Consider the following 23,730-nt stretch of genomic DNA (forward strand, 5'->3'; position numbering starts at 1 on the left):
CATATAACAGTTAAACCCCTACTAAGTTCTTATCCACTATCATGTTCCAGAACCTGATCCCTTCCCCCCCATCCCAGAGTCTTTAACTTTGGTGCTATACTATTTTTTTTTTTTTTTTTTTTTTTTTACTAGAGCACTGCTCAGCTCTGGCATACGGTGGTTTAGGTGATTGAACCTGGGACTTTGGAGCCTCAGGCATGAAAGTCTCTTTGCATAACCATTATGCTATTTACTCCTGCCTAAAAGGCAGTATATATATATTTTTAATCTTTATTTTCTGGATAGAGACAGTCAGAAATTGAGAGGGAAGGGGCTGATAGAGAGGGAGAGAGACAGAGAGACACCTGCAGCACTGCTTCACCACTTGTGAAGCTTTCCTCCTGCAGGTGGGAGCCAGGGGCTCGAACCTGGGTCCTTGCTCACTGTAATAACATGCGCTCAATCAGGTGCACCACCACCTGGCCCTGATGAAAGGCAGTATTTTTCATGTCAGTATTTATGCCCTGGCTCATGGCCCATGGAGCAGCTACTGAATTTTTTATTTTTTTTTGCCTCCAGGGTTATTTCTGGGGCTCGGTGCCTGTACTATGAATCTGATGCTCCTGGAGGCCATTTTTTTCCCTTTTGTTGCCCTTGTTGTTTATCGTTGCTATTATTATTATTGTTGTTGTTATTGCTATCATTGTCAGATAGGACAGAGAGAAATCTAGAGAGGAAGGGAAGACAGAGACAGGAAGAAAAAGATAGACACCTGCAGACCTGCTTCACCGCTTGTGAAGCGACTCCCTCCCCCCCTCCCCCCCACAGGTGGGGAGCCGGGGCTTGAACCGGGATCCTTATGCCGGTCCTTGTGATTTGTGCCATGTGCATTTACCCTACTGTGCTACCACCTGGCCCCCAGAACCTTTTTCTGTCTTGCTTGTATATGTGGTCTACAGTATGGGAAGTTGCAGTACGACTAGCTCTACTCTCACTATATTAGAAAGTTTAACCTTGGGGCCAGACAGTGGTGCATCTGGTTGAGTACACATACTATAATGCATATGGACCTGGGTTCAAGCTCCTGGTCTCAACCTTTAGGGCAAAAGCTTCACACACAGAAAAGTGTTACTGCAGGTATCTCTTTACTTTCCCTTCCCTCTCAATTTTTCTGTATCTATCTAATGAATATTAAAAAAATAATAAGTGGCGCAAAGTGCAAGGACCAGCATAAGGACCCTGGTTCGAGCTCCCGGCTCCCCACCTGCAGGGGAGTCACTTCACAGGTGGTGAAGCAGATCTGCAGGTGTCTGTCTTTCTCTACCCCCTCTGTCTCTCCATTTCTCTCTGTCCATCCAACAACGAACGACATCAACAACAATAATAATAACCACAATGAGGCTACAACAACAAGGTCAACAAAAAGGGGCAAAAAATGGCCTCCAGGAGCAGTGGATTCATGGTGCAGACACTGAGCCCCACCAATAACCCTGGAGGCAAAATAATTAAATAAATAAATATAAAAATTTAAAGAAAAAGAAAGTTTAATCTGTAGGTTGTAGAGTAGGATTAGATAGCATAATGGGTATGTAAAAAAGACTTTTGATGCCTAAGGTTTCAGAACTCCAGATTCAGTACCCCATACTACCATATACCAGAGCTGAACAGATCTCTGGAGGAAGAAAGAAAAAAGAAAAGAGAAGAAAATAAAAGAAGAGAAAAGATGGTCCAGGAGTGGTGTTCTCTCCTCTCTCTCTCTCTCTCTCTCTTTCTTTTCTATTTTTTCCCATTAATAAAATCTTAACAAGCAAAAAAAAAAAAAAAAGAAAAGAAAAAAAGAAAAGAAAAACCTGTAATATGGAATTTAATGACATAGGTAATACATGTTGATAAAGTCTTTTTTAAGAAAAGATTTTATTCTTGAGAAAGATAAGTGGAGAGAGAGAGAATCAGACATCACTCTGGTACATGTGCTGCCGGGGGTTGAACTCAGGACCTCATGCTTGGAGTCCAATACTTTATCTACTATGCCACCTCCCAGACCACAATAAAATCTTAAACACAGGATAATATAGAAGATAGTTCCTTATCCTTAATTTTTTAAAGACTTTTTAAAATTATTTATTTGTTTATTTATTCTCTTTTGTTGCCCTTGTCGTATTGTTGCAGTTACTGTTGTTGGATAGGAGAGAGGAGGGAAAGACAGAGAAGGGGAGAGAAAGACAGATACCTACACAGCTGCTTCACCACTTGTGAATCGACTCCCCTGCAGGTGGGGAGCCGGGGGCTCAAACCGGGATCCTTCAGCATGTCCTTGCACTTTGCGCCACATGTGCTTAACCTGCTGTGCTACTGCCTGACTCCCATTTTTATTCTTTTTTAAAATTATTTTTTGCCACTAGTGCAGTGTTATCACTGGGGCTTGGTGCCTCTGCCTGCTTCTAGTGGCCTTTATCTTTTTTTTTTTTTCCTTCTATTTGATAGGACACAGAGAAATTGAGAGGGGAGGGCAAGTTAGAGAAGGAGAGAGAGATCCTGGGCAGTGGTACACCTGGCTAAGTGCACATATTACCAAGTGCAAGGACCCAGGTTCAAGCCCCTGTTCCCTGGCCATAAGGGGTCGGCTTCATGAGCGGTGAAGCAGATCTGCAGGTGTCTATTTTTCCCTCTCTGTCTCCCTGTCTCTCAATTGCTCTCTGTCTTATTGAGTAAAAACTAAAAAGAAAAAAAAAAGGAAAATGGCTGCTGGGAAGATTTGTAGTGCTGGCATTGAGCCCCAGCATGGCAAACCCTGGTGGCAATTAAAAGAGAGAGGGAGAAAGAGATACCTGCAGCACTGCTTCACTTGTGAAGCTTGTCCCTACATGTGGGGACTGGGGGCTTGAAGCCAGGTCTCTGTGCATGGTAGCATGTGTGCTAAATCAAGTGTACGATACCTGATTCCCATCCTTATTTTCATATAAGAAAACAGTGGCATGGCCCAGGAGGTGGCCATGCACATGTACCAGGGTGATGTCTGGTACTTTATCTCTCTCCTATCTTTCTCATAAACAAAAAAAAATATTTTAAAAGGAAGAAAGAAAGAGAAAGAAAACAGTGGCTTGTTTATTTCAAGGTCACGACTAGTTAACTGGGTTGGAGGCTTGAACCAAATACTCTTAAAGTTGCCTCTTTTTAAGGTAGCTTGAATATCTTTTTTTTTTTTCTCTAGATAACCATGACATCATTTCCTTGAAGTTGTTTGAGTTGACAGTGGAGAGAACCCCAGAAGAGGAGAAGCTGCATCGAGATGTGTTCTTGCCCTCAGTGGATAACATGAAGTTGCCTGAGAGTAAGCATAGGGGACCCTGGGAATTGAAACCATGGCTGGGGAAACTGTAGTGCTGGGGAAGGTCTGAAGTGAGTTTTACTATTTGCAGGACTACCTCCTTCCTGTGTTCTTCCTCTAAAGAACATGAATCTTGTAAAAAGATTTTCATGTCTGAGGTTGTCAGGTCCCAGGTTCAATTCCGTGTGTCACCATCAGCAAGAGCTGAGCAGTGCTCTGATAAAGTTTTTCAAAGAAACTAGGAACTTGATAGTTGGTCAGGTGGCCCTTCCTGACTAAGTGAAATTTCTGATTCTGACTTGTTTTTCTCTTGCTTCCCCAGTGACAGCCCCACTGCCACCCCTGAGTGGGTTGGCCCTCTTCCTTATTGTCTTTTTCTCGCTGGTATTTTTTGTGTTTGCCATTGTCATTGGCATCATACTCTACAACAAATGGCAGGACCAGAGCCGAAAGCGTTTCTACTGAATCCTCTTGCTGCCACCACCTCTGCGACTGTGAACTAGGAAATGTGGGAAGAGTGGGCACTGATCTGAGCATATAGCTCAGGGTGTTCTCTGGTCTCAGCAGATGGTCAGGACTCTGATTTGTTACTAGAACTTTGAGTGCATGGACACTACATCCCCAAGGGGTCATGTAACCCTGGTTTAGGAAGCCCACCCACTCCAAGGCAATGCTGCTGTGATGTGCCTTTCTCCACAGTCCTTCCACTTGGGAGACCAGAAGGATGGTGAGAATATATGCTGCTATAATGCCAAAATCACAGAAAAGAATTTCATAGCCCAGGCTGCCTTGTTGTTGGACTCAAGAGGGCCCTTGCACTTGTTTTTAAGTCTGCAGAGAACAGAAAACTGAAGATTCCTTGTAATTCCAGCCATCCTTTCACTGGTTTTGACTTTTTTGTCTAAAGCTTTGTCCACCTGAGAAGCTTTGCTTTGATATCTGAATGAAAATTTCCCTGCCCTGTGTAACTTTCATCATCTTCTCCAAATGCAAGCTGAGCTGAAAAAGACGTTTGACTATCTTCTGATGGGACTTGGAGCTGCAGAACATTTTATATTTTACTGATGCTCATTATGTGGACATAGGAAGTGGATTTTCTGCTGTGGCTTACTACTCAGGCTCCCCTCCCCCCCTTTTTTTCCTTGTGTGGTTCTTGGTTCTCTTAGTGTATGACCTTCCTGATTAGGTTCCTACAGGTCCTCAGCCAACTTTGGCGGAAAGGTGGTGTGCAAATCAAAAGAAGCTTGAGTGACTTTATAGATGCCATGGGATTAACTGTGAAACCGACCAGCCACATTTGCCTCCTAAAACATTTATCATGTGATCTGACCATGGAACTTACTGGACTCACTGGATCCTGGTTAATTGCGTGTTAATTCATTTATTATGATTTTTTTTTTGGAATCCCACTTTGAATGTTCAAAATGTAAGGAAGCTTTCTTCTTATAGCCTGGGCTTGGATACTCCCCAAAGAGGAAATCTGACTTTTTCCTAATAGATAAAAAATAGTTGTTGCTGTGCTTGTGTTAAAATTTGGGAGACCCTCTTCACCTGTGCCTGGAAAGAATTCATTGTAATTGAACAGCAGAACCTGAATATCATCCTTTATGGGCTAGCTTCATATCTTACACTGCCTTATCTGACAGGAGGTCACATGCTGCTCACCTGTCTGTCCATGGTTAAAGGAGCTAGTAGGCTGCAATCTCCCTGGAGGGCCTGGAACTCTGAATTCTCTAGCCATGTACATTGGTAGCTTAAAGGAAATTCTTAAAATGACTGATAGAAATCAAACATGAGCTTCTGACTCAGTTCTTTCCTTCTCATTGGAGGTGGGTTTGGGAGACAGACCAGGCCTTTTTCCTTAGCTTCAAACTCTTCAAACTTAGCCTTCTCCTGGGTTGGGAAAGTCTCAGCTCAGCCCAGGAGAGGAGAGAGGTGGGTATGAGTTTTGATCTACATGGGTTTTCTTTTATTCCTTACCCCCCCACCCCCATCCCCGTCTCTCTACATGTTTTTTCTTTTTAATTTAAAATTTCTTTATTTTTATTTATTTATTCCCTTTTGTTGTCCTTGTTTTATTGTTGTAGTTATTATTGCTGCTGTTGTTGGATAGGACAGAGAGAAATGGAGAGAGGAGGGGAAGACAGAGAGGGGGAGAGAAAGATAGACACCTGCAGACCTACTTCACCGCCTGCAGTTGGGGAGCTGGGGGCTCGAACCGGGATCCTTGCACCGGTCTTTGCACTTTGCTCCACCTGCACTTAAGCTGCTGCGCAACCACCTGACTGCCCCATGGGTTTTCTTAATCTGTTTCACATTACCATAGGATGTAGGGTTCTCCCGCAGATGGGATTAAAGTGCACTCTTTCTTATACCTCTACAATAGTAGAGTAGTTCCAGTGTCAGAGGACAAACAGTGACATTAAACTTAGCCATAGGACCAGGTATAAGAGAAAAATATGTTTATAAGTTTTTTTTTTTTAAAGTTCAAGTGATGAGTCGATTATATCCCTGTGGTAAGAGGACCCAGATCAACTCTTGAGATTATCCAAGCAGCGATGTAGGAAGGGGTCTTATGTGTATGACAGAAATTGAACTTATATGTTTTGTATGATTCTAGTATGTGAGCTCTTTTTAGTTTTTTTTTTTTTTTTACTTGTTTTTGTCTATTTCCAGTGATGACTCCCATATTTTTCAGAGTCTGAGTGGTTTTTGCTCCACTTTGCCAATTGGTTTGCTTTGGCTGTTTATATTCTGTATGTAAGTGAAACCATCTGGTAATTGTCTTTCACTGGCTGGCTTATTTCACTTAGCATAATCACCTCAAATTCTATCCATGTTGTTGTGTAAAGCATGATTTTGTCATTTTTTAAATGCTGAATTCTTTTTCTTATTTACTTATAAAATGGAAATATTGACAAGACTTTTTTTTTTTTTAAGAGGGAAGGCATGAAATGTCCTCACCTAGACTGGGGCTGCTGTAGAAAAATGTGGTGCAGGGGTTGGGCAGTGCACCGGGTTAAGAACACATAGGAAACACAAGGACCCGTGCAAGGATCCCAGTTCAAGTCCCAATTCCCCACCTGCAGGGGGGCTGTCACTTCACAAGTGGTGAAGCAGGTCTGCAGGTGTCTTTGTCTCCCCCTCTCTGTCTTCCCCTCCCCTCTCGAATTCTCTGTCCTATCAAAAAAAGGGGGTGGGGAAGAAATATGTGGTGCAAGAAAACTGATTTAGCTTTATATGTTCTGTTGTAGCTCTTGTGTTTTTGTTTTGTTCTAGAAGCAAATGTTTCCCGTTATAAGTAGAACTGAATATTGTTCTGGGCACTGTGGTCCTAAGTATGTCACTGAAGTTGGAGATAGCTGCTCCACAGTGTAGCTCTTCTGTGCTTTTATTCTAGGGTTGAGAGCAGGACTAGGCAGGCTTGCTTTCCCTACATGAATAATTTCCTTCTTCACAGTTCCCACCCCCCTCTGTCTTCCTTCTGACTTCCAGTATTCTTGGTGTGGGAGAGGAGACCGGAAGTAAGATGTAAAGGTAATATTGTTCTCTCTCCTTAAGAATCTTGCTTTCAGATTTGTATGTTGTATCCAACCCCCCAAATTATAAGGTGGCTATCTTACAAAAACTTGTTTATTTCTGTGGAAAATCGTAATACTACCCTTCTTGTTGAAAATGGTTTCTGAATATAATGACCAGAATATCCCTAGCTCTTTGTATACGTCTTAGAAGATAGAAACAAGGAACTGGTAGGAAACCTGAAGATTTCCTGATGGTGGGTAGCAGAAAAGCCAGGCAAGCATTGGCAAATGCTTAGTCTTATGGGGCTGGGAGTTCTGGAAAAATACCTCTTGTGTGATTCATAGATTCTTGGAGGGATTTCAATTCCTGATCTCTTGTAGGTTTTAGGTTCACATACTGGCTGGTGGGGATGGGAGAGCTGGAATCTTTGGTGTTGATGTCATTGGGTAATACATTAATGGGAAAATTCAGCCGAAGTTCAGGTTTGACCCAATCCATAGCCAAGTAGTTCTAAAGAGAATTACACAACAATTAGCCTGAGGTAGCAGCCTGAAGGCTCTCTTGAGATATCTCAAGAACACTCATTGCCTTTGTCCCTGTCCCCATGGTTGTCACTTACCGGAGCTGAGTAGAGGAAGTTGAACAGCATAAGCGCTAAAACAGCTATGATCACGATGGCTATGATTTTGTAGCGGTAGTGTCTCCAGAAGATGTGGAATAAAGTTTTAACAGGAGTCCGAAAGAACTGCGCGAGAGTGCTGATACGTCTGTCCATGAGCAGAGATATTAGAGGATAGAAGGCAGAGGGAAGTGTCAGGTCAAATAATCCAGAGTATAGCACTTTCTTTTAAAAAAAAAAAAAAAATTCTGCTTATCTATCCCTGCCCCTGTCTGTGCCAACATTTTCCTAAGCAAGCTGGGGTGTTAGGAATTAATTATCCCTCACTACTTTTAGACCTACCAGTCACCACTCTGTACAAAATTGCTGGGCCCAGCTGCTCAGCTTTGAGGAGGAAGAAGAAAGATTTGGTACCCTTCCCCAGTAAGACCCTTACTCAGGAGGACGGAGTGTAGGATATTGGTTGGGTTCTGACTGGCCTCGTCCTGCTGGCTTGATTAAAGCATCCTTTTCTGACAGAATCTCCAAAGTCATCTTTACTTTACCCTAGGAACACCATAAGTAGTGAGAAGCTGAGATCAGATAGCATGAGCAAAAATAATTTTTTAAATATTTATTTATCCCCTTTTGTTGCCCTTGTTGTTTTATTGTTATAGTTATTATTGTTGTTGTTATTGATGTCATCATCGTTTTTGGATAGAACAGAGAGATGGAGAGAGGAGGGGAAGACAGAGAGGGGGAGAGAAAGATAGACACCTGCAGACCTGCTTCACCACCTGTGAAGCGACTCCCCTGCAGGTGGGGAGCCGGGGGTTCGAACCAGGATCCTTAGGCCGGCCCTTGTGCTTTGCGCCACCACGTGCGCTTAACCTGCTGTGCTACCACCTGACTCCCCGAACAAAAATAATTTTATGGTGCTTGAAGGAAAAAGATTTAGTGAAGCTCCCCACTTCCTACCCCCAAGTCTTTTAAGAATCAAGTTGGTGACATAGCAAACCAGTGTGTTAAGCCCATTCCCTAGCTCCTACCGACAGACGCCATTTGCCTTTGTCAAGGACTTGGCAAGGCCACCAGCCAGTTACAGTCTTCTTCTTAAAGAGAGAGAAGCGCTTGTTTTGGAGGAAGTGGGGCCACCTAGGGTCAGCAGTCATCATCTTCATGGAGCATAGATGCTTGTTTGGGGCTGGAAGGGGCATGTCAGACAACTCCAGCTCCAGGACCCCTGAGCCCAAAGAAAAGCCATCAGTTAGGAGCTCTCCTTCCCATATTTATAGTCCCTGTGCTGGGATCTTACCTAAGAAGTCATCAGGGGAGAAAATGTCATTGTCCCAGACTTGGATAATAAGCCGGGCTGGAAACTTCATTGTTGTGGGGTCCAGGCTCCAAATGTAATCCTGGAACATGGCAGAGGGCATATTACTGACCTGTCCTCAGGGTGGACCCTGGGTCATTCCATAGTGATAGACTTCTCTAGGAAGAGGGTTTCCAACTAAAAACACTTTCCAAGTGTTGTAGTGTAGTTTGCAGATCTCTCAAGAGGGGTGGATAGGAGGGTCACCCGCCAGGGACCCTGTTACCTTCTGGCTCATGACACACATATGCTCGGCTGCCAGGTAGTCTAAGGTGAAGACAAATCGCCAGTTGAAGATGGCATCTCCTTTCACGGATCGGTAGTGAATATCTGTCTTCTGTATGTCTTTTTCTAGCCCAAATAGCCACCTGAGACCACAATTCTGTTACCTGGTGTTCATGTGCATTGTCCCCTTCCCTAAGCTACAGTTCTAGGAAAAGGGCTGGCTGGCCAAGCAGAGGTGGCTGTGGAGAGGCAGACACTCTCAGGCCTAAAGGGATCTTCAGGAATGACAGAACTAGTGAACTTGGCTGCAGTCCTGCCCTTCTTCCTCACCCTTTAACGTAGATGTCACTCATCTTGTTAGAACTGAAGCCGGTTTCACTCAGATCCATACTGGCCGTTTTCCAGATAATGCATCGCAGTTCATACCTGCAGTTACCCATGCACCGAGGCTTTGATGAGGAATAACTCCCCAGCTGTAGACTTGGTGAGGGAAGAGAGGCCCGGGATGACACCCTCCACCCACATAGCTGTGTTTGCTGGGGGGAAGGGGAGTGAACAATCCAGGGAAGACTACTCCCAGAATTCCCAGAAGAGGAAAAAAAAAAAAAGTGCAACTTGATACTTGAGAACTCTCATTACTGCTCTGCACCCTCATAAGGCTGTGATGTCAAATGCAGTGATTGGGAAATGGACCATTACTTACTTTTTGGGTTTTCTGGGGCCGATGTTGACCGGGGGCCCAGGAGGTCCAAGCTTCTTGGGGAAGATGTCCACCCACATCTGTATCTTTCCCTAGAGTAGAGATGCATTGGCTACCTGGGGCTTGCTGGGCTTTGTTCTTCAGCCTTAGTTCCTCAACCTGCCCCAGATTCTGAAGTTTGTCAAAGCAGTGTTTGCCCAACACAATGGGTAGGGTATAGAGAGTGACCTGTGTGGTAGAGTGGACCCTAGACATGAAGTCAAGCAACTGCCCACCAGCTTCCCCTTGTTTCTTTTTGTGACTAGAGTAGTGCAATAAAACTGGTGGGCTATGAAGGTTTCAAGACCGATGGCTGTGGCACTGCTAAGTGTTGATGCCATTTAGCAAGTCATGCTAGGATAGAGCTGCATAGAGCTCCAGATGGGGTTTGGATTTGGGATTGACCCTGAGAGTAAACCAAGCAATCAGTCCAGAGTTTGTGCGGTATAAACACAATCTAAGGATACTAAGTTTTCATGAAACGCAGAAGTCTAAGCATAAAGAACTGGAAATGGTGAGAGGTGATGCAGCAATAGAACACAGGATTTATAAGCATGAGGTCCTGAGTTTGAGTCCCAGCACTACACTGTCCAGAGTGATGATCTGGCTCCCTTTCTAGTTGTAACAGATAAATCTCTAAATATAAGAAAATAGGGTTCAGGTGGTAGCACAGCGGGTTAAGCACACATGGTGCAAAGCGCAAGGACCAACATAAGGATCTGGGCTTGAGCTCTTGGCTCCCCACCTGCAGGGGAGTCGCTTCACAAGTGGTGAAGCAGGTCTGCAGGTATCTATCTTTCTCTCCCCCTCGCTGTGTTCCCTTCCTCTCTTGATTTCTCTCTGTCCTATCTGACAGCAATGATAGCAATAACAATAATAATAATTACCACAACAATGATAAACAAGGGCAACAAAAGGGGAAAAAATAGCCTCCAGGAGCAGTGGCTTTATAGTGCAGGCTCTGAGCCTCAGCAATAACCCTGGAGGCAAAAAAGAAAAAAAATACAAAAAGAAAGAGGAAAAGTGAAAGAGTAGAAACACTGGAATTTGGAAGATAAGTTGATTTTAAATAATGATATAGCCTAATTTTATTCACTTGAAATTGACCTCATTTGCAAAAGCAGGTTAAAATTGTAGAGTGGCCCAGGAGGTGGTGCAGTTTATAAAGTGTTGGACTCTCAGACAGGAGAACAGGAGATCCCACATTCAGCATATACCATAATGATTCTCTCCCCCATGTCCTCTCTCTCCCTTTGACTTTCTATGGGGGGGGGGGGTTGGGAGGAAGGCCACCAGGAATGGAGGAGTCACTCAGGCACCAAGCACCAGAGATAACCCTGGTGGCAAAACAAAGTCTTTGAAAATATATAGACAACTTGATAACTAAAATCTGATATGAATGTGAAGAACTTACTGAGATGAGCTATTCTAGGGACTAAAGAATAAATGATACTTAGAGTACTGGTAGGGAGTTTTTTTTTTACTGTTTCAGGCTTCTGGCCAGGGAGAGAAAACAACCTGCCATTACCAGCCAAACCAAGGTTGTAATGTCTGCATATCTGATCTCAGGTGATGTCACCCTGCCATTCTCTGAAGAGATTAAGGGGGTACTGGTGTTAGCTGGTGGGGCATCTTACCCCTCCCTACAGCTGATGATGCATGACTTTAGTTTCCTATAGATGACTTTTCCAATTCTGAAGTTCTTCATTTTTTTATCAATATTTTAAAATATTTATTCCCTTTTGTTGCCCTTGTTTTATTGTTGTAGTTATTATTGTTGTCGTTGTTGTTGGATAGGACAGAGAGAAATGGAGAAAGGAGGGGGAAGACAGAGAGGAGGAGAGAAAGATAGACACCTGCAGACCTGCTTCACTGCTTGTGAAGCGACTCCCCTGCAGGTGGGGAGCCAGGGCTCGAACCGGGATCCTTATGCCGGTCCTTGTGCTTTGTGCCACCTGTGCTTAACCTGCTGCGCTACAGCCTGACTCCCCGAAGTTCTTCATTCTAAGTGACTTAATTGTAACTTCTTCCTTATTAAATATACAACTTGTTTATCTTTTGTGCATGTATGATGTATGTCTGTGAATGCTTGTCTTCTCTTCTCATTATGGCCCATGCTGCAGATGAACAGGCTCCCATTTTTCTCCCCCCTCTTTTTAAAAAAAGTTTTGTTTTATTACATATAAGAGTTTCACATGAGACAGAGAAGCCAGAACTCCACTCTGGTTCATGTGGTACTGGGGGATTGAAACGGGAACCTTAAATAGGCATACTAGTCCAATGTTCTATCAGCTGAGCCATCTCCTCAGCCACTGCCCCTGTTTTTCTGACCCTGTTTGACCCAGCCTCTCCAGTCTCACACCTGGTCAACACCTGGCTGGCTGTCATTATAGAGTGTGCGGGTCTCCACGTGCTCAGGTACCAGCCCCAGGGTATGCAGGAGGTACAGTGCAAGGCGTTCTTTTGTAGGTCCCAAATAAGGAGGAGTAGTGGGCTGGGGCTCTAAATTGGAGGGGGATGAAAGAGGAGGGGATCACAACATTATTAGCTTTCCCATATGTCGGGTAAGCCAGTACCCTCCCCCCCAACACACACAGTGCATGCAGTTACTCTCTTACAAGAGGCAAGGGAAAGGGCAAGTCTTGCTGGATTCAGAGGCCTAGGTCTGTGCTTTCTGTCAAGTGCTGCATGTCTCACCAAAGCTCAGAAGTTTGAAGTTTTTCCCATTGTAGAAAACAGATTTGTTGTCAGGGCTGAACAGAGGTGGAGCCAGTCCTTTCCGCTTGGCATGATATTCCAAAAGCATGCTTGGGGGCATCTGATCCCGCCATCTGAAGGGCCCTGACCTGTGGGGATATGTTAGAGGAGAAGGTAGAAAGTCTGGGATCCTCTGTTTTGAGCTGCAGGGTGACCAGTGGTGACAGCACAGGGGGAGCCAGCTGGGGGTGTCCCCAAAATGTAATGTAAGCCACTGGAGGGAGCTGTACTCACTCCTGTCTCACCCTCACCCCCTCAGATTCACTCTCACTGGCAGTAGGATTTGGAGAGCCCACATCTAGCTCCAAAGCTAGACAGGAGTCGGTTCTCCAAGTCGATGACTGTGGATCCAATCTTATCATCAGGTGAAAATCGGTCATAGTCATACAGCTGGATCTCCAGGTCCTTCTCCTGGGGGATGGTGCAGTTTAATTCAAACATCCTAGAGGCAAGGGTAGGAGATTGCAGAGTCCATGGGCCATGCTGTCCATGCATCTTCCTCACCAGCATCTCAGCCCTCTAGACCCATGCCCTACCCTCTCGTTTGGTCACGGTTAATCATGGAGAGCAGAGCCTGAGATGGCTTTTGTCTTCAGTAACCACTCAAATTATGTCTGGGAATAACTTTAAAAAAAATGTCAACTTTATTTTTATTTATTATTGGATAGAGGCAGACAGAAACTGAGAGGGGAGACAGAGATAGAGAGGGAGAGAGGCAGAGACACTTGCAGTCCTGCTTCACCACTCATGAAGCTTCCCCCTGCAGGTGGGGACCAGGAGCTTGAACCTGGGTCCTTGCGCACTGTGATGTGTGTGCTTAACCAGGCGTGCTACCACCTGGCCCCAAGGAATAACTTTAAAAGAAATACCAACAAGAGAGGGAGAGAAGAGGAAGAAACAGAACATCACTCTGGCGTGTGTTATGCCAGAGATTGAACTTGGGACCTCATTCTTTTAAGCCCAGTCAGTGTTTCAGTCACTGTACCACCTCCCAGACCACTGGAAATTATTTTTTATAGCCTGGATCTGGGAATTTGTTTGAGGATGAACTGGGCCATCCATCTACTTGTCTTTCATCTGTTGACAACCCAAAATGGGCAAGACATCATACTGGGAACTTGGAGGCTAGAAGGAAGGCAGAAATTTTTTGCCTTCTGTAGTTTTCTTCTCTATGATATATAGGGGAGTGTTGAGTGAACTGGGGCAACTCACATGCCAAAAATGGGATCCAAAGTGTTGGGCTGGTACTTGTCCCGATTGCCAAGCTCTGTCCGTCCCAGTTTGAGGATGACATAGGGGTCACACTAGGAATCAGAGATAAGTCAGGGAAGGATAAGAATGGGGAGTCCACTAGCTGGTCATGGAGGGTGAGAAAGCAGGAATGAAGCTTCACATCAGATGGGGAGTTGAAAGTCTTGGTGTCAGCAGCCTGAGGGTGCTGTGGGACACTTGGGGCTTAGGGTAAGATGTGAGAGGTGCCTGGACTGAGAGGTGGGAGAAATAGGGGGGGAAAGGGAAGATGAAGGCTATGGGCTGGGGCTGCTCATTACCAGACCATTATAGTCTTGGGGCTGCAGATTGATTGCTCGCACCACATAGACCCGCACCAAGCACTGCTGAGGGAAGTTTTCTTTCTCATGCTGAACTAAGAACTGGCGTGGGGGCTTGAAGGCTTCTGGATCCTCAGGAAAAGGGTAGACACGGAACTGACCCTGTGTACGTATGGCAGAAGGAAGGCAATAGCATCGCAGACCTGACTTTGTAAAACCTCCAAGGAGTTGCCCCTGACTGAAACTAAGGAGAAAGTAGGTGAAGTGTCCACAGTGGAAGGCTGGGCAGAAGATGGAGTAGCCAGCTACAGCAGGGTCCCTGTGGGGACCACCTGTGTTCAGGGGAGATGTGAGGCAATGGACTATGGCCACTAGGGGAGCTCCCACTTTTTCTTTTTTTTTTTTTTTAAATATTTATTTTATGTATTTATTTCCCTTTTGTTGCCCTTGTTGTTTTATTGTTGTAGTTATTATTGTTGTTGTCGTTGTTGGATAGGACAGAGAGAAATGGAGAGAGGAGGGGAAGACAGAGAGGGGGAGAGAAAGACAGACACCTGCAGACCTGCTTCACCGCCTGTGAAGCGACTCCCCTGCAGGTGGGGAGCTGGGGTTCGAACCGGGATCCTTATGCCGGTCCTTGTGCTTTGCGCCACCTGCGCTTAACCCGCTGCGCTACAGCCCAACTCCCCCACTTTTTCTTTTTTAAAAAATATTTATTTATTCCCTTTTGTTGCCCTTGTTTTATTGTTGTAGTTACTATTGTTGTTGTTGGATAGGACAGAGAGAAATGGAGAGAGGAGGGGAATACAGAGAGGGGGAGAGAAAGACACTTGCAGACCTGCTTCACCACTTGTGAAGCGACTCCCCTGAAGTTGCAGACCCAGGGGCTTGAATCGGGATCCTTACTCCGGTCCTTGAGCTTTGTGCCATGTGACTCCTAAGCTCCCACTTTCTACCCCATGTTCCCCTTCAGGTCTGAACTTGTTCACTAAGGCTTTCAGACGTGGGAGACCAACATATGCCAGAACTGGGAGTGAGAAGGCCCTCACCCTTCCTGTGTAAGAGGAACGCACCCTGTAGCTCTGTGTAGGTCAATTTCTGTTCCCGCCACTCCCCAAACTTTTTTTTGTTTTTCTTTTGCCACCAGGATCATTACTGGGGCTTGGGGTCAGTACTAGAATTCAACTGCTCCTGCTGGCCACTTTTTATAGTACAGACAGAGAAACAGGGAGAGATACATACCTGCAGCACTTTACCACTCATGAAACTTCTCTGAAGGTCCCATAGAGGACTGAGGCTTAACCCTGGGTCCTTGAGCATGGTAACATGTATGTTCCGCTGGGTGCCACACTGCCCACCTTTACTTTCCCCCCATTTTTTTTAATGTTGTTGCAGTTATTATTGTTATTTCAGTTATTATTGTTATTGTTGTTGATGTCATTAGGACAGAGAGAAATGGAGAGAGGAGGGGAAGACAAAGAGGGGGAGAGAAAGATAGACACCTGCAGACCTGCTTCATGACCTGTGAAGTGACTCCCCTGCAGGTGGGGAGCCGGTGGGCTCGAACTGGGATCCTTGAGCCAGTCCTTGTGCTTCACTCCACGTGCACTTAACCCGCTGTGCTACTGCTCAACTCCCATTTTTTTTTTTTTTTTTTGAGATATGGTGAGGATGGGGGTGGGGGAAAGAGAGTGAGAGTAACAAAAGAGAGATAACGACAGCTCTGGTCATGAAGCTTTCCTATACAGATGCTCCTGGATGGTGGTCAGGGGTTCAAGCCTCAGTCCTCACACTCCTGCCTCATCCTCACAAAGAGCGTATATAGCACCAGTGCTCTTACTAGTGTGCTGTGGCTAGAGGGAGCACAGGAGATGGGGCAGCTTAGGCACGGTAAACATGTACCTTGGGGCCGGGGAGACAGCATAATGATTATCCAAAGAGACTCTCATGCCTGAGACTCCTAAGTCCCAGATTCAATCCCTCCCCCTACACCCCAACATAAACCAGAACTGAGTAGTGCTCTGGTTAAAATAATAATAATAATAATAATGATAATAACAACAACAACAATAATAATAAAAAGTACCTTGAACTCTCCTACAACAGGACTGTCCAACTTGGGCTGTTCTTGGTAGAGTTTGAAGGTTTGGCAGAAGTCCTGTAGGCCTTGGAAGGCTGGCACGGCCTCCAGCTCACAGTCATACACCTGCAGAAGGGTGCACGGGGTCTGGGCTGCTGGGGAGGCTAGGCCTGGGCTAGACGAGAGGGAGCTGTTCTGAGGATCAAAGGATCGAGGGACTAGTAACTCCCAAGTCCAGCCCCACAACATCTACAACATAGTGGCCCAGGGTCTGCACTATCTGCTGCTGATGGGGCAGCTCTGGCTCCCTCAAGGATGTGGCAGGAAGAGGTGGGGCTTAGAGTCTGGAAGTGACTATGAGTAAACTACACCATACTACACCATACTACACCATAGTGATTCTCAATGCCTCTCCCAACAGATTTATTCCATGTGTCTCAACAATCTTCCTTCCTAGGTATTTCCAGACCTGCAGGGTATGGTAGTCTTTGTACTTGTATGTCCAGGACTTCTGTTCATCTCCTGTGGCCCAGAATAGTTTGTTCCACCAGTCCACTTCATGCTCATATTCATCCTGACCAGGAAGAATAATCATTTTGACCCTCAGGGAAAAGGCACAGTGCCTTCCTCTGCCCAGGGTCATGTTCCACACCCCATCCAACTCTTAATTGCCCCCTGGACTATAATTCCTTCTTTTTCAGAGCTGAGTCTACATCACCTCGGCTTTGCTGGATTTGAACCAGAAGTTTTCATAGATGTAATCTAGGAACTGAAAAATGAAAGTTATGAGTAAGGTGAGGCCTGGTAGCCCAGAGCTGCTCACCATCTCTGACTTCTAAAGAGTGTGGAGTAGGAATCAAGGCCAGAATTTACCTCCCTGGCTCCTCTGCCCTCTTGCATAAAAGTTTTGCGTAACCACTGTGTTATTTTCCCCCACCCCCATGCAGGCCTTTTAATTGGGGGGGTCTTCATACAAAGGATTGAAGACACAAAGGACAGCAAGTAATTCTTTTTTTTTTGCTTCCTCCCTTTTGTTGCCCTTGTTGTTATATTGTTGTAGTTATTATTGTTGTTATTGATGTCATCGTTGTTGAATAGGACAGAGAGAAATGGAGAGAGGAAGGGAAGACAGAGGGGGAGAGAAAGATAGACACCTGCAGACCTGATTCACCGCTTGTGAATCGACTCCCCTGCAGGTGGGGAGCCGGGGGCTTGAACCAGGATCCTTACCACGTGCACTTAACCTGCTGCGCTACCACCTGACCCCAGCAAGTAATTCTTAATTGTCAGTGTTCCCTGCTTCAGACTGAACTCTGGAAGGGTTCAGGTTATGTGGAGCCTCATGTCCCACCCCAAGCCAAGGAAATCATAATCTGTTTTTGCTCAGGATATCCCAAGAATCCCTGTGCACTCAAGTCTCACAACTGCTGCTGTGGAGAAGTTTCAGAGCCTTGAAAACACACTGGAGTAATGTGGGAGTCCTTGGGGGCCAATGCTGATACCCCTCTTAACGCTCAGCAACTCTGGAATAGATCAGTGATTCCACAAAACTCTCAATAATTCTAATAGTTTAGTCCAGGTAGAGGACCACTGCCCCCTAGACCTCTCTGGGGCATAGGTATCAGAACTGTCTCATCTCTGTCTCTCCTCAGAGATAAAAGTTGTTCCCTATAAATGAAGGTGGAGAAGATAGGATCTGGGCCAGGGGTAGATAGCGTAATGGTTATGCAAAGAGACTCTCATGTCTGAGGCACAGAAGTCCCAGACTCAATCACCTGCATCACCATAAGCTAGAGCTGAGCAGTGCTCTGGTAAAAAAGGAGAGAGAGAGAGAGGGGGGAAGAGAGAGAGAGAGAGAGGGAGGGAGAGGGAGAGAGAGAGAAAGAGAATATGGGATCTCTGGTGCTATACTCACCTTTTGGCAATTTTTTGATTGAAACACTGTGGAGAAAGCAAATAATGAATCTTAAGAGAGGGAAAGGTGAGAAGAAGGACTACCAACCCCACAAGGCAGCTAGACCCTCACCCACTCCCATTGCTGGTTTCTTGTTGAGGCCTAGGAAGGGTAAGGAGAAAGGGCCATACCTGGAATCCGTGGGGGCACGTATCCTGCAGCCCAGGGATCACAAAAGTATGGCTGTAGGGAGCTGATACTGGCCTGACCCAACACAATCTGCTGGCCAAAGTCTTTAACATCCACCACCTTCAGCACGAGGGGCAACATGTAGGTCTCCTCCATTGGCAGGAACTGCAGCCCCAAGGAGAGCCCAGAGTGAGGCCTCCTCCAAGAAGAGGGTCTCCCCAGCCCTGGCCCAGGGGCTTCTTACCAACGTGTGGAAGAGAACTGACTCAGAGAAGTTGGGGTTGGCCTGGAAGTTCCTGATGGGTTCTGTCTGCAGAGATACCTCCCCACATTCCACTAGAAGCTGGGGAGCATGCACCTGTTTCAGGTTCCGAAGGCCCCACACCAAGATCTGTCAGAACAGAAACAGGAGGGCTTGGGGGGATGCCCTAGTGATGGTGCCTTCAGAGGAGTCTGGCTGAAGGCTCCCTTAGGTCTTCTGTGAGAGATCTAGGATTGAGCTCAGAGCCCAGGTGCTATCTTTTCTGTATGAGGGAGGCGCCCCATATGCCACTATGACTGTTCCTTCACGGACCTCCAGTGCCCCTTAGGCAGTGTCCTTCCTTGCCTGCTGCCTTGTCCGACCTCTAATCAGTTCTCAGGAAGGAGTTCTTGAGATAGCTGCTTCAAAGGCCCACAGATATCTCCAGTGTCCCTTATGCCATCTAGCTCATTACTAACCTGTAATCCCAGAGAACTCCATGTCATTCAGTGACCCATCACCCTGAGATTTCACTGTCAACTGTCAGATAAGCATGGACTCACAGGACCTCCTCAGGGCCAAAATGGGACCAGTGCCTTCTGTGATCTTGGGGAAGTTTCCAGCCCCAGGAGGACCTGATCATCCTTTGCTCTATGCCCAATTTGTGGCCCATCTGGGCCCTCGTGACTATGTGACTATCAAGAGGTGGGGCTGGGGAGACAGCATAATGGTTATGCAAAACAACTTTCATGCTTTATTCTCTGAGATTCCAGGTTCAGTACCTGGCATCACCATCAGCCAGAGCTGAGCAGTGCTGTGGTTAAGAAGAGAGAGAAGCGCTGGGCAGTAGCACCAGTTAAGTGCGCTGGAACAAGCATCCCAGTTCGAGCCCACAGCTTCCCACCTGCGGGGGGGGGGGGTCACTTTGCAAGCGGTAAAGCAGGTCTGCCGGTGTCTATCTTTCTCTCCCTGTCTTCCCCTTCTCTCTCAATTTCTTTCTGTCCTAGCCAACAACAACAATAATAGTAACAACAATGGGGGAAAAATGGCCTCCAGGAGCAGTGGATTTGGATTTCAGGCACCAAGCCCCAGTGATAACCCTGGAGGCCCAAGAAGAGTCAGCAGAAAGCTTGCTCTGGTGTGCTCAGTTGCTTGGGGTGATGCCCACACCCTGCCACCCTCCCTGCCCCATGCTCACCTCAATCGCCATTTTCTTGAAGGTAGGCTGAATGATCTTGGGGAGTATGTAAACACCGTTCTTCCAGGGGACACTTAAAATTGGTGTCTTCTCTCTCAGACCCTGAATAGATGAGGTGGGAGAAGAAGCATGAGGCCCCCTTTGAACTGGTTCTTTTGTCCCTTTCATGGAGCTCACTGAGGAAGCCCCAGTGCCCCATGGGCAAAAACTGGCAGGGGAGTAAGGAGAGGGTCTGTGTCACCAAGCCCATTGTCCTGGTTCCTAGGACCCAGGCCTTTCCTGAGGGTGGTAGCCTTGGGGACTGCTGGCTATGGGACACGTGGCAGGGACTTGTTGTGTTGCAAGCACTGAGCATCACTTTTCCCAGCCAGCCCCTCCCTCCTGGTACCTCAGTCTCAAGGATCAGCTCACAGGATGCCAAGATCTCGCCCTCTTGCTCCCCCAACTGTTTCCTAAGTGGATGCCACTTCATGGGAGGTAGGATCCGGTTTTGGACATCTAGCCAAATCTCTGGGGTCCACATACTTCGACCCCACAAGCTTTCCTTGCCCTGGAGGGGAGGGATGTTCACAGAAAGTGGAAACTCAGAGACTGCCCTGAAATTCTGACAGTTCTAGCATGAGGATCAATACTTACATTCATTATGTCTTTCACCAATCACACCTTCACAGAAGTGTTTTTTATATACTATTTCCATAAAAATATATATTTTTTATTTTTATCAGAGTACTCAGCTATGGTTTATGGTGGTGCAGGGTATTGAATCTGAGACCTCATAGCCTCTGGCATAAAAGTCTTTTGCATAACCAGAGGAAAGGGGGTTATAAAGAGAGAGAGAGAGAGAGAGACACCTGCAGCCCTGCTTCACCACTTGCACAGTTTTCCCCTTGCAGGTGGGGACTGAGGGCTCAAACTCAGATCTTTGCACACTCTAAGATGTGTGTTCAACCATGTGTGCCACCACCTGCACCCCCCCTTTTTTTTTTTTTACCAGAGCACTGCTCAGCTCTGGTTTATGGTGGTGTGGGGGATTGAACCTGAGACTTTAGAGCCTCAGGTCCCTTTGTATAACCGTTATGTTATCTACTCCTGCCCCCCCCCATATATTTTCTAAAGATTCTTCAGCAACTCTGCTCAGTCCAACCACCTTACCCAGGAGTCCCGCTGCCATAGTTCCAACACCACAAGTGGTGGGCTCTCTTTGGTATCCTGGGGGTTCTCATACAGAGGGAGGTGCTGGAAGATGAGTGTCTGTGCCCATGTGGGAGCTGTAGAGTTCTTCAGTGTCTGGGTGTACTGGCTGTGATTCAGGAAAACCACGCGAACAAAGGGCCCTGGAGGATGGAAGGAGAGGAGGGAAAGTGCCTTTGAGTTGTCAAGCAGTTCTCTCTGGCTGTTGCTGCTCCTCAAAAAGATAACCAGGAAGGTTCAGTCTTTGTAACCACTGCTGGATGCCCAGAAGGCCGCCTGAGTGTAAACTGCAAAGCACATGAGCCTATAACCAAAGGCCAAGGATAGTTTGGTTTCATTCACATCTATATCACTGCTATGGTTGAGGCCCTGAGTATCACAGAAGTGGACTCCTTTGGAGTAGTTCTAGGTACTGGGTAGCATGTAGTCTCTCTTCTGTAGCATCTGTGAATGACCTTGACATTGGGGAAAACTGAGGCTCTCCCAATATATCAGTGCTGGGTAACTTCCCACAGGTGCCTACTGCCCTGCTCAGAACCACCAAATAACCAGTATCCCTACAAACACTGCCACTAACAGAACAGGGTCGGAGCACGGGACTCACCTGAAACCTTCTATGGCTCTCCCAGCAGGGCCAAGCACAGGACAGGGAATCACCACACCTCCTCCCACCCCTCGTCTTCTGTCCAACACCAGAAACGTAGTTTCCAAGCATGTCACCCCTCTCTCTCTTGCCTTCAGGTCTCATCAGACTACCAAGTAAATGTTCTCTTCCTCTTCAATTTCCAGCTAAGTGACCCCTCCCCCAGGTGGAATCTCTCCAAATTCCCCCTCTTGACTCCACAACTTTGGGGACATACTTCAATAGCAGCCCTGTCTTGTAGTGTTATTTGTTTTTGAATTTGTGATTAGTAATGGGTCACAAAATTGTAAGATTAAAATTAAAGTTCCAGACTGTACCCACCACTAAAGTTCTATGTTCCTACTCTTCCACTTCCCAGAGATAACCACCATATTTCTTTTCTTTTTCTTTCATTTTTTTCCTTCTTCTTTTTTGCTTCCAGATGATGGGGCTCGGTGCTGGTACTACAAGTCCACCACTCCTTGCAGCCATTTTTTTCCCTCTCCATTGTAGTCAGTGAGAGATAAATTGAGAGAGGAAAGGGAGATAGAGAGGGAGAGAGAAAGACAGACACCTGCAGACCTACTTCACCACTTGTAAAGTGTTCCTGCTGCAGGTGGGGAGCAGGGGCTCGAACCCGGTTTCTTGAGCAGATCTTTGCACTTAGTACTATGTGTGCCTAGCCAGGTGTGCCACTGCCCGACTCCCATAACCACCATATTCTTACAAAGTCTTAGAAACTCCTGTTTTTGTTTTTCAAGTTTGTATCAGTTCTCTAGATTTCACATATGAGTGAAAGGACCCTGTAGTTTTCTTCCATCTCTTTACTTATATTACTCCTGCCTTGTAGTTCTTTGTCTCTTTTCCCCAAACCAGGGCCATGACCTGTTGGGTAGAGATCTGTATTTCTGTCACCCTCTTCCATACTATATTCTTTACATTGCTGGATGGCTGTGTTGTGGGGCCCCTGGGGGTGCTGGGGAATGGGTGGGAGAAGGAATGCTTATCACCTACCCTGGAATGTATGGATCTGGTCAGACATGAGGTTCCGGGCCTGATATATGTAGCAGAAAAGCTGGTAGTAGTAAGGTTCTGGGGAAGAGAGAAGCAGCATCCAGTACCTGCCCCTCCATGTCCTGCCAGGGAAACTTGACCAAAGAAACTGTCAATCAGATGCTCACTGTTGAAGATGAAGTAGATAAAGGGCAGGTCATGTGGCCGGGTGTACTCTGGAGATGACCTCAAGGATTCCCTGAGCAGTCTGGTCAAACTCCGAGTTGATGTTCTGTTCTCTTGTATCTTATGAGTTCTTTGTTTCATTTCTATACCCTGTGCCCAAGACAATCTCCCCTCAGACTCTTTGCTGCTTTTCCTGTTTCTACTAACCCATGTCTCCCTTTGGTCTCCACCCCTCAAAGTGAGAATGTGGATGGAGGGCCCAGACTCTCCCATCTTCTGAAGCCAGGGCCCCAACTTTGCTACCTGTCACACCCAGATCAGAACCCGATCTGGAATCACAGGCGCCACCTAGCCCACTAAAGCTTTACCAAGGAGCCTTCCAGGAGGAATATGGGTGCAATGCCCTTATCCTTGTTGGGGGCCAGTCTGCGGTGCCAGCATCGGCGACGGAACTGGCTCTGGGGCTGAGGGTCCAGGTTGAACTTGGAGCCGAAAGTGCCATACTCCCAGCCTTCCTCCTGAACTGAACTTGGATGATGCTGCAGGACAGGGACTAGGGTTACTTTTTGGCCACTCAGGAGGACTAGTCTGTGGCTCTGGGCAACCACTTACCAGTTGCAGAAAGGAAAGAGTCTCCTGTTCATAGTTCAGTTCCTTGTGGTCCCGGAAGCGCACACGTGCCCAACGCCGGCGGCGACATGAATAGTAGGTCTTCTCTACTGAGTTCCAGACATGGGGCAGGCCTGAGGGCTGAATCCCTACTCCATACTCCCAGCCTGCAGAGGCAGGATCATGGCCTCTGGGTTCCCAGGTGCCCACAGGCTGGGAGGTTTGGGTAGGCCTGAAAGATGGGCCCCAGAAAGGCAGGCTAAAGGGGCAATGCCCTCCCTCATGGCCACATCTCTCTGACTATGCGGTGTGGAAAGGAAGGCATGGCTGAACTGTGTCACCTGGGTGGTCCTGGGCTCACTGTCCATCTTATAAATGAAGAATGTTTACCGTTGGGAAGATGACTCAGTGGTTAGAGCACAAGACTTGCATGTATGAGACCTTGGGTTCATTCCCC

General features: G+C 46.6%; 2 protein-coding genes across 5 annotated transcripts in view; one reads left to right on the forward strand and one right to left on the reverse strand.

Annotated features, from left to right (window-relative positions):
* Positions 1 to 5,098, forward strand: part of LMAN2L (lectin, mannose binding 2 like) — a 28,964-nt gene extending 23,866 nt beyond the window's left edge. For all 4 annotated transcript variants that reach the window (XM_007538407.3, XM_007538406.3, XM_060187523.1 and 1 more), the window contains 2 exons: positions 3,191 to 3,310; positions 3,630 to 5,098. In XM_007538407.3, the coding sequence (XP_007538469.1) occupies positions 3,191 to 3,310; positions 3,630 to 3,772 (263 nt within the window). In that variant the 3' untranslated portion in view covers positions 3,773 to 5,098. The remainder of the gene's footprint in view (positions 1 to 3,190; positions 3,311 to 3,629) is intronic.
* Positions 5,099 to 6,926: 1,828 nt separating this feature from the next.
* FER1L5 (fer-1 like family member 5) overlaps positions 6,927 to 23,730 on the reverse strand; it is a 70,622-nt gene continuing 53,818 nt past the window's right edge. The window contains exons 28-53 of the mRNA XM_060187525.1: positions 23,277 to 23,440; positions 23,033 to 23,203; positions 22,667 to 22,814; positions 22,500 to 22,577; positions 20,825 to 21,006; positions 20,061 to 20,222; positions 19,673 to 19,774; positions 18,478 to 18,624; positions 18,236 to 18,398; positions 18,066 to 18,091; positions 16,869 to 16,919; positions 16,620 to 16,724; positions 16,157 to 16,276; positions 14,071 to 14,232; positions 13,733 to 13,824; positions 12,792 to 12,962; positions 12,461 to 12,609; positions 12,126 to 12,265; positions 9,728 to 9,816; positions 9,355 to 9,450; positions 9,026 to 9,167; positions 8,743 to 8,842; positions 8,477 to 8,670; positions 7,885 to 7,994; positions 7,449 to 7,596; positions 6,927 to 7,339 (exon numbers count right to left, since the gene is read on the reverse strand). Of these exons, the coding sequence (XP_060043508.1) occupies positions 7,127 to 7,339; positions 7,449 to 7,596; positions 7,885 to 7,994; positions 8,477 to 8,670; positions 8,743 to 8,842; positions 9,026 to 9,167; positions 9,355 to 9,450; positions 9,728 to 9,816; positions 12,126 to 12,265; positions 12,461 to 12,609; positions 12,792 to 12,962; positions 13,733 to 13,824; positions 14,071 to 14,232; positions 16,157 to 16,276; positions 16,620 to 16,724; positions 16,869 to 16,919; positions 18,066 to 18,091; positions 18,236 to 18,398; positions 18,478 to 18,624; positions 19,673 to 19,774; positions 20,061 to 20,222; positions 20,825 to 21,006; positions 22,500 to 22,577; positions 22,667 to 22,814; positions 23,033 to 23,203; positions 23,277 to 23,440 (3,425 nt within the window). The 3' untranslated portion in view covers positions 6,927 to 7,126. The remainder of the gene's footprint in view (positions 7,340 to 7,448; positions 7,597 to 7,884; positions 7,995 to 8,476; positions 8,671 to 8,742; positions 8,843 to 9,025; positions 9,168 to 9,354; positions 9,451 to 9,727; positions 9,817 to 12,125; positions 12,266 to 12,460; positions 12,610 to 12,791; positions 12,963 to 13,732; positions 13,825 to 14,070; positions 14,233 to 16,156; positions 16,277 to 16,619; positions 16,725 to 16,868; positions 16,920 to 18,065; positions 18,092 to 18,235; positions 18,399 to 18,477; positions 18,625 to 19,672; positions 19,775 to 20,060; positions 20,223 to 20,824; positions 21,007 to 22,499; positions 22,578 to 22,666; positions 22,815 to 23,032; positions 23,204 to 23,276; positions 23,441 to 23,730) is intronic.

This window comes from Erinaceus europaeus, chromosome 3 (assembly GCF_950295315.1).
Source record: "Erinaceus europaeus chromosome 3, mEriEur2.1, whole genome shotgun sequence".
Classification (NCBI taxonomy): domain Eukaryota; kingdom Metazoa; phylum Chordata; class Mammalia; order Eulipotyphla; family Erinaceidae; genus Erinaceus; species Erinaceus europaeus.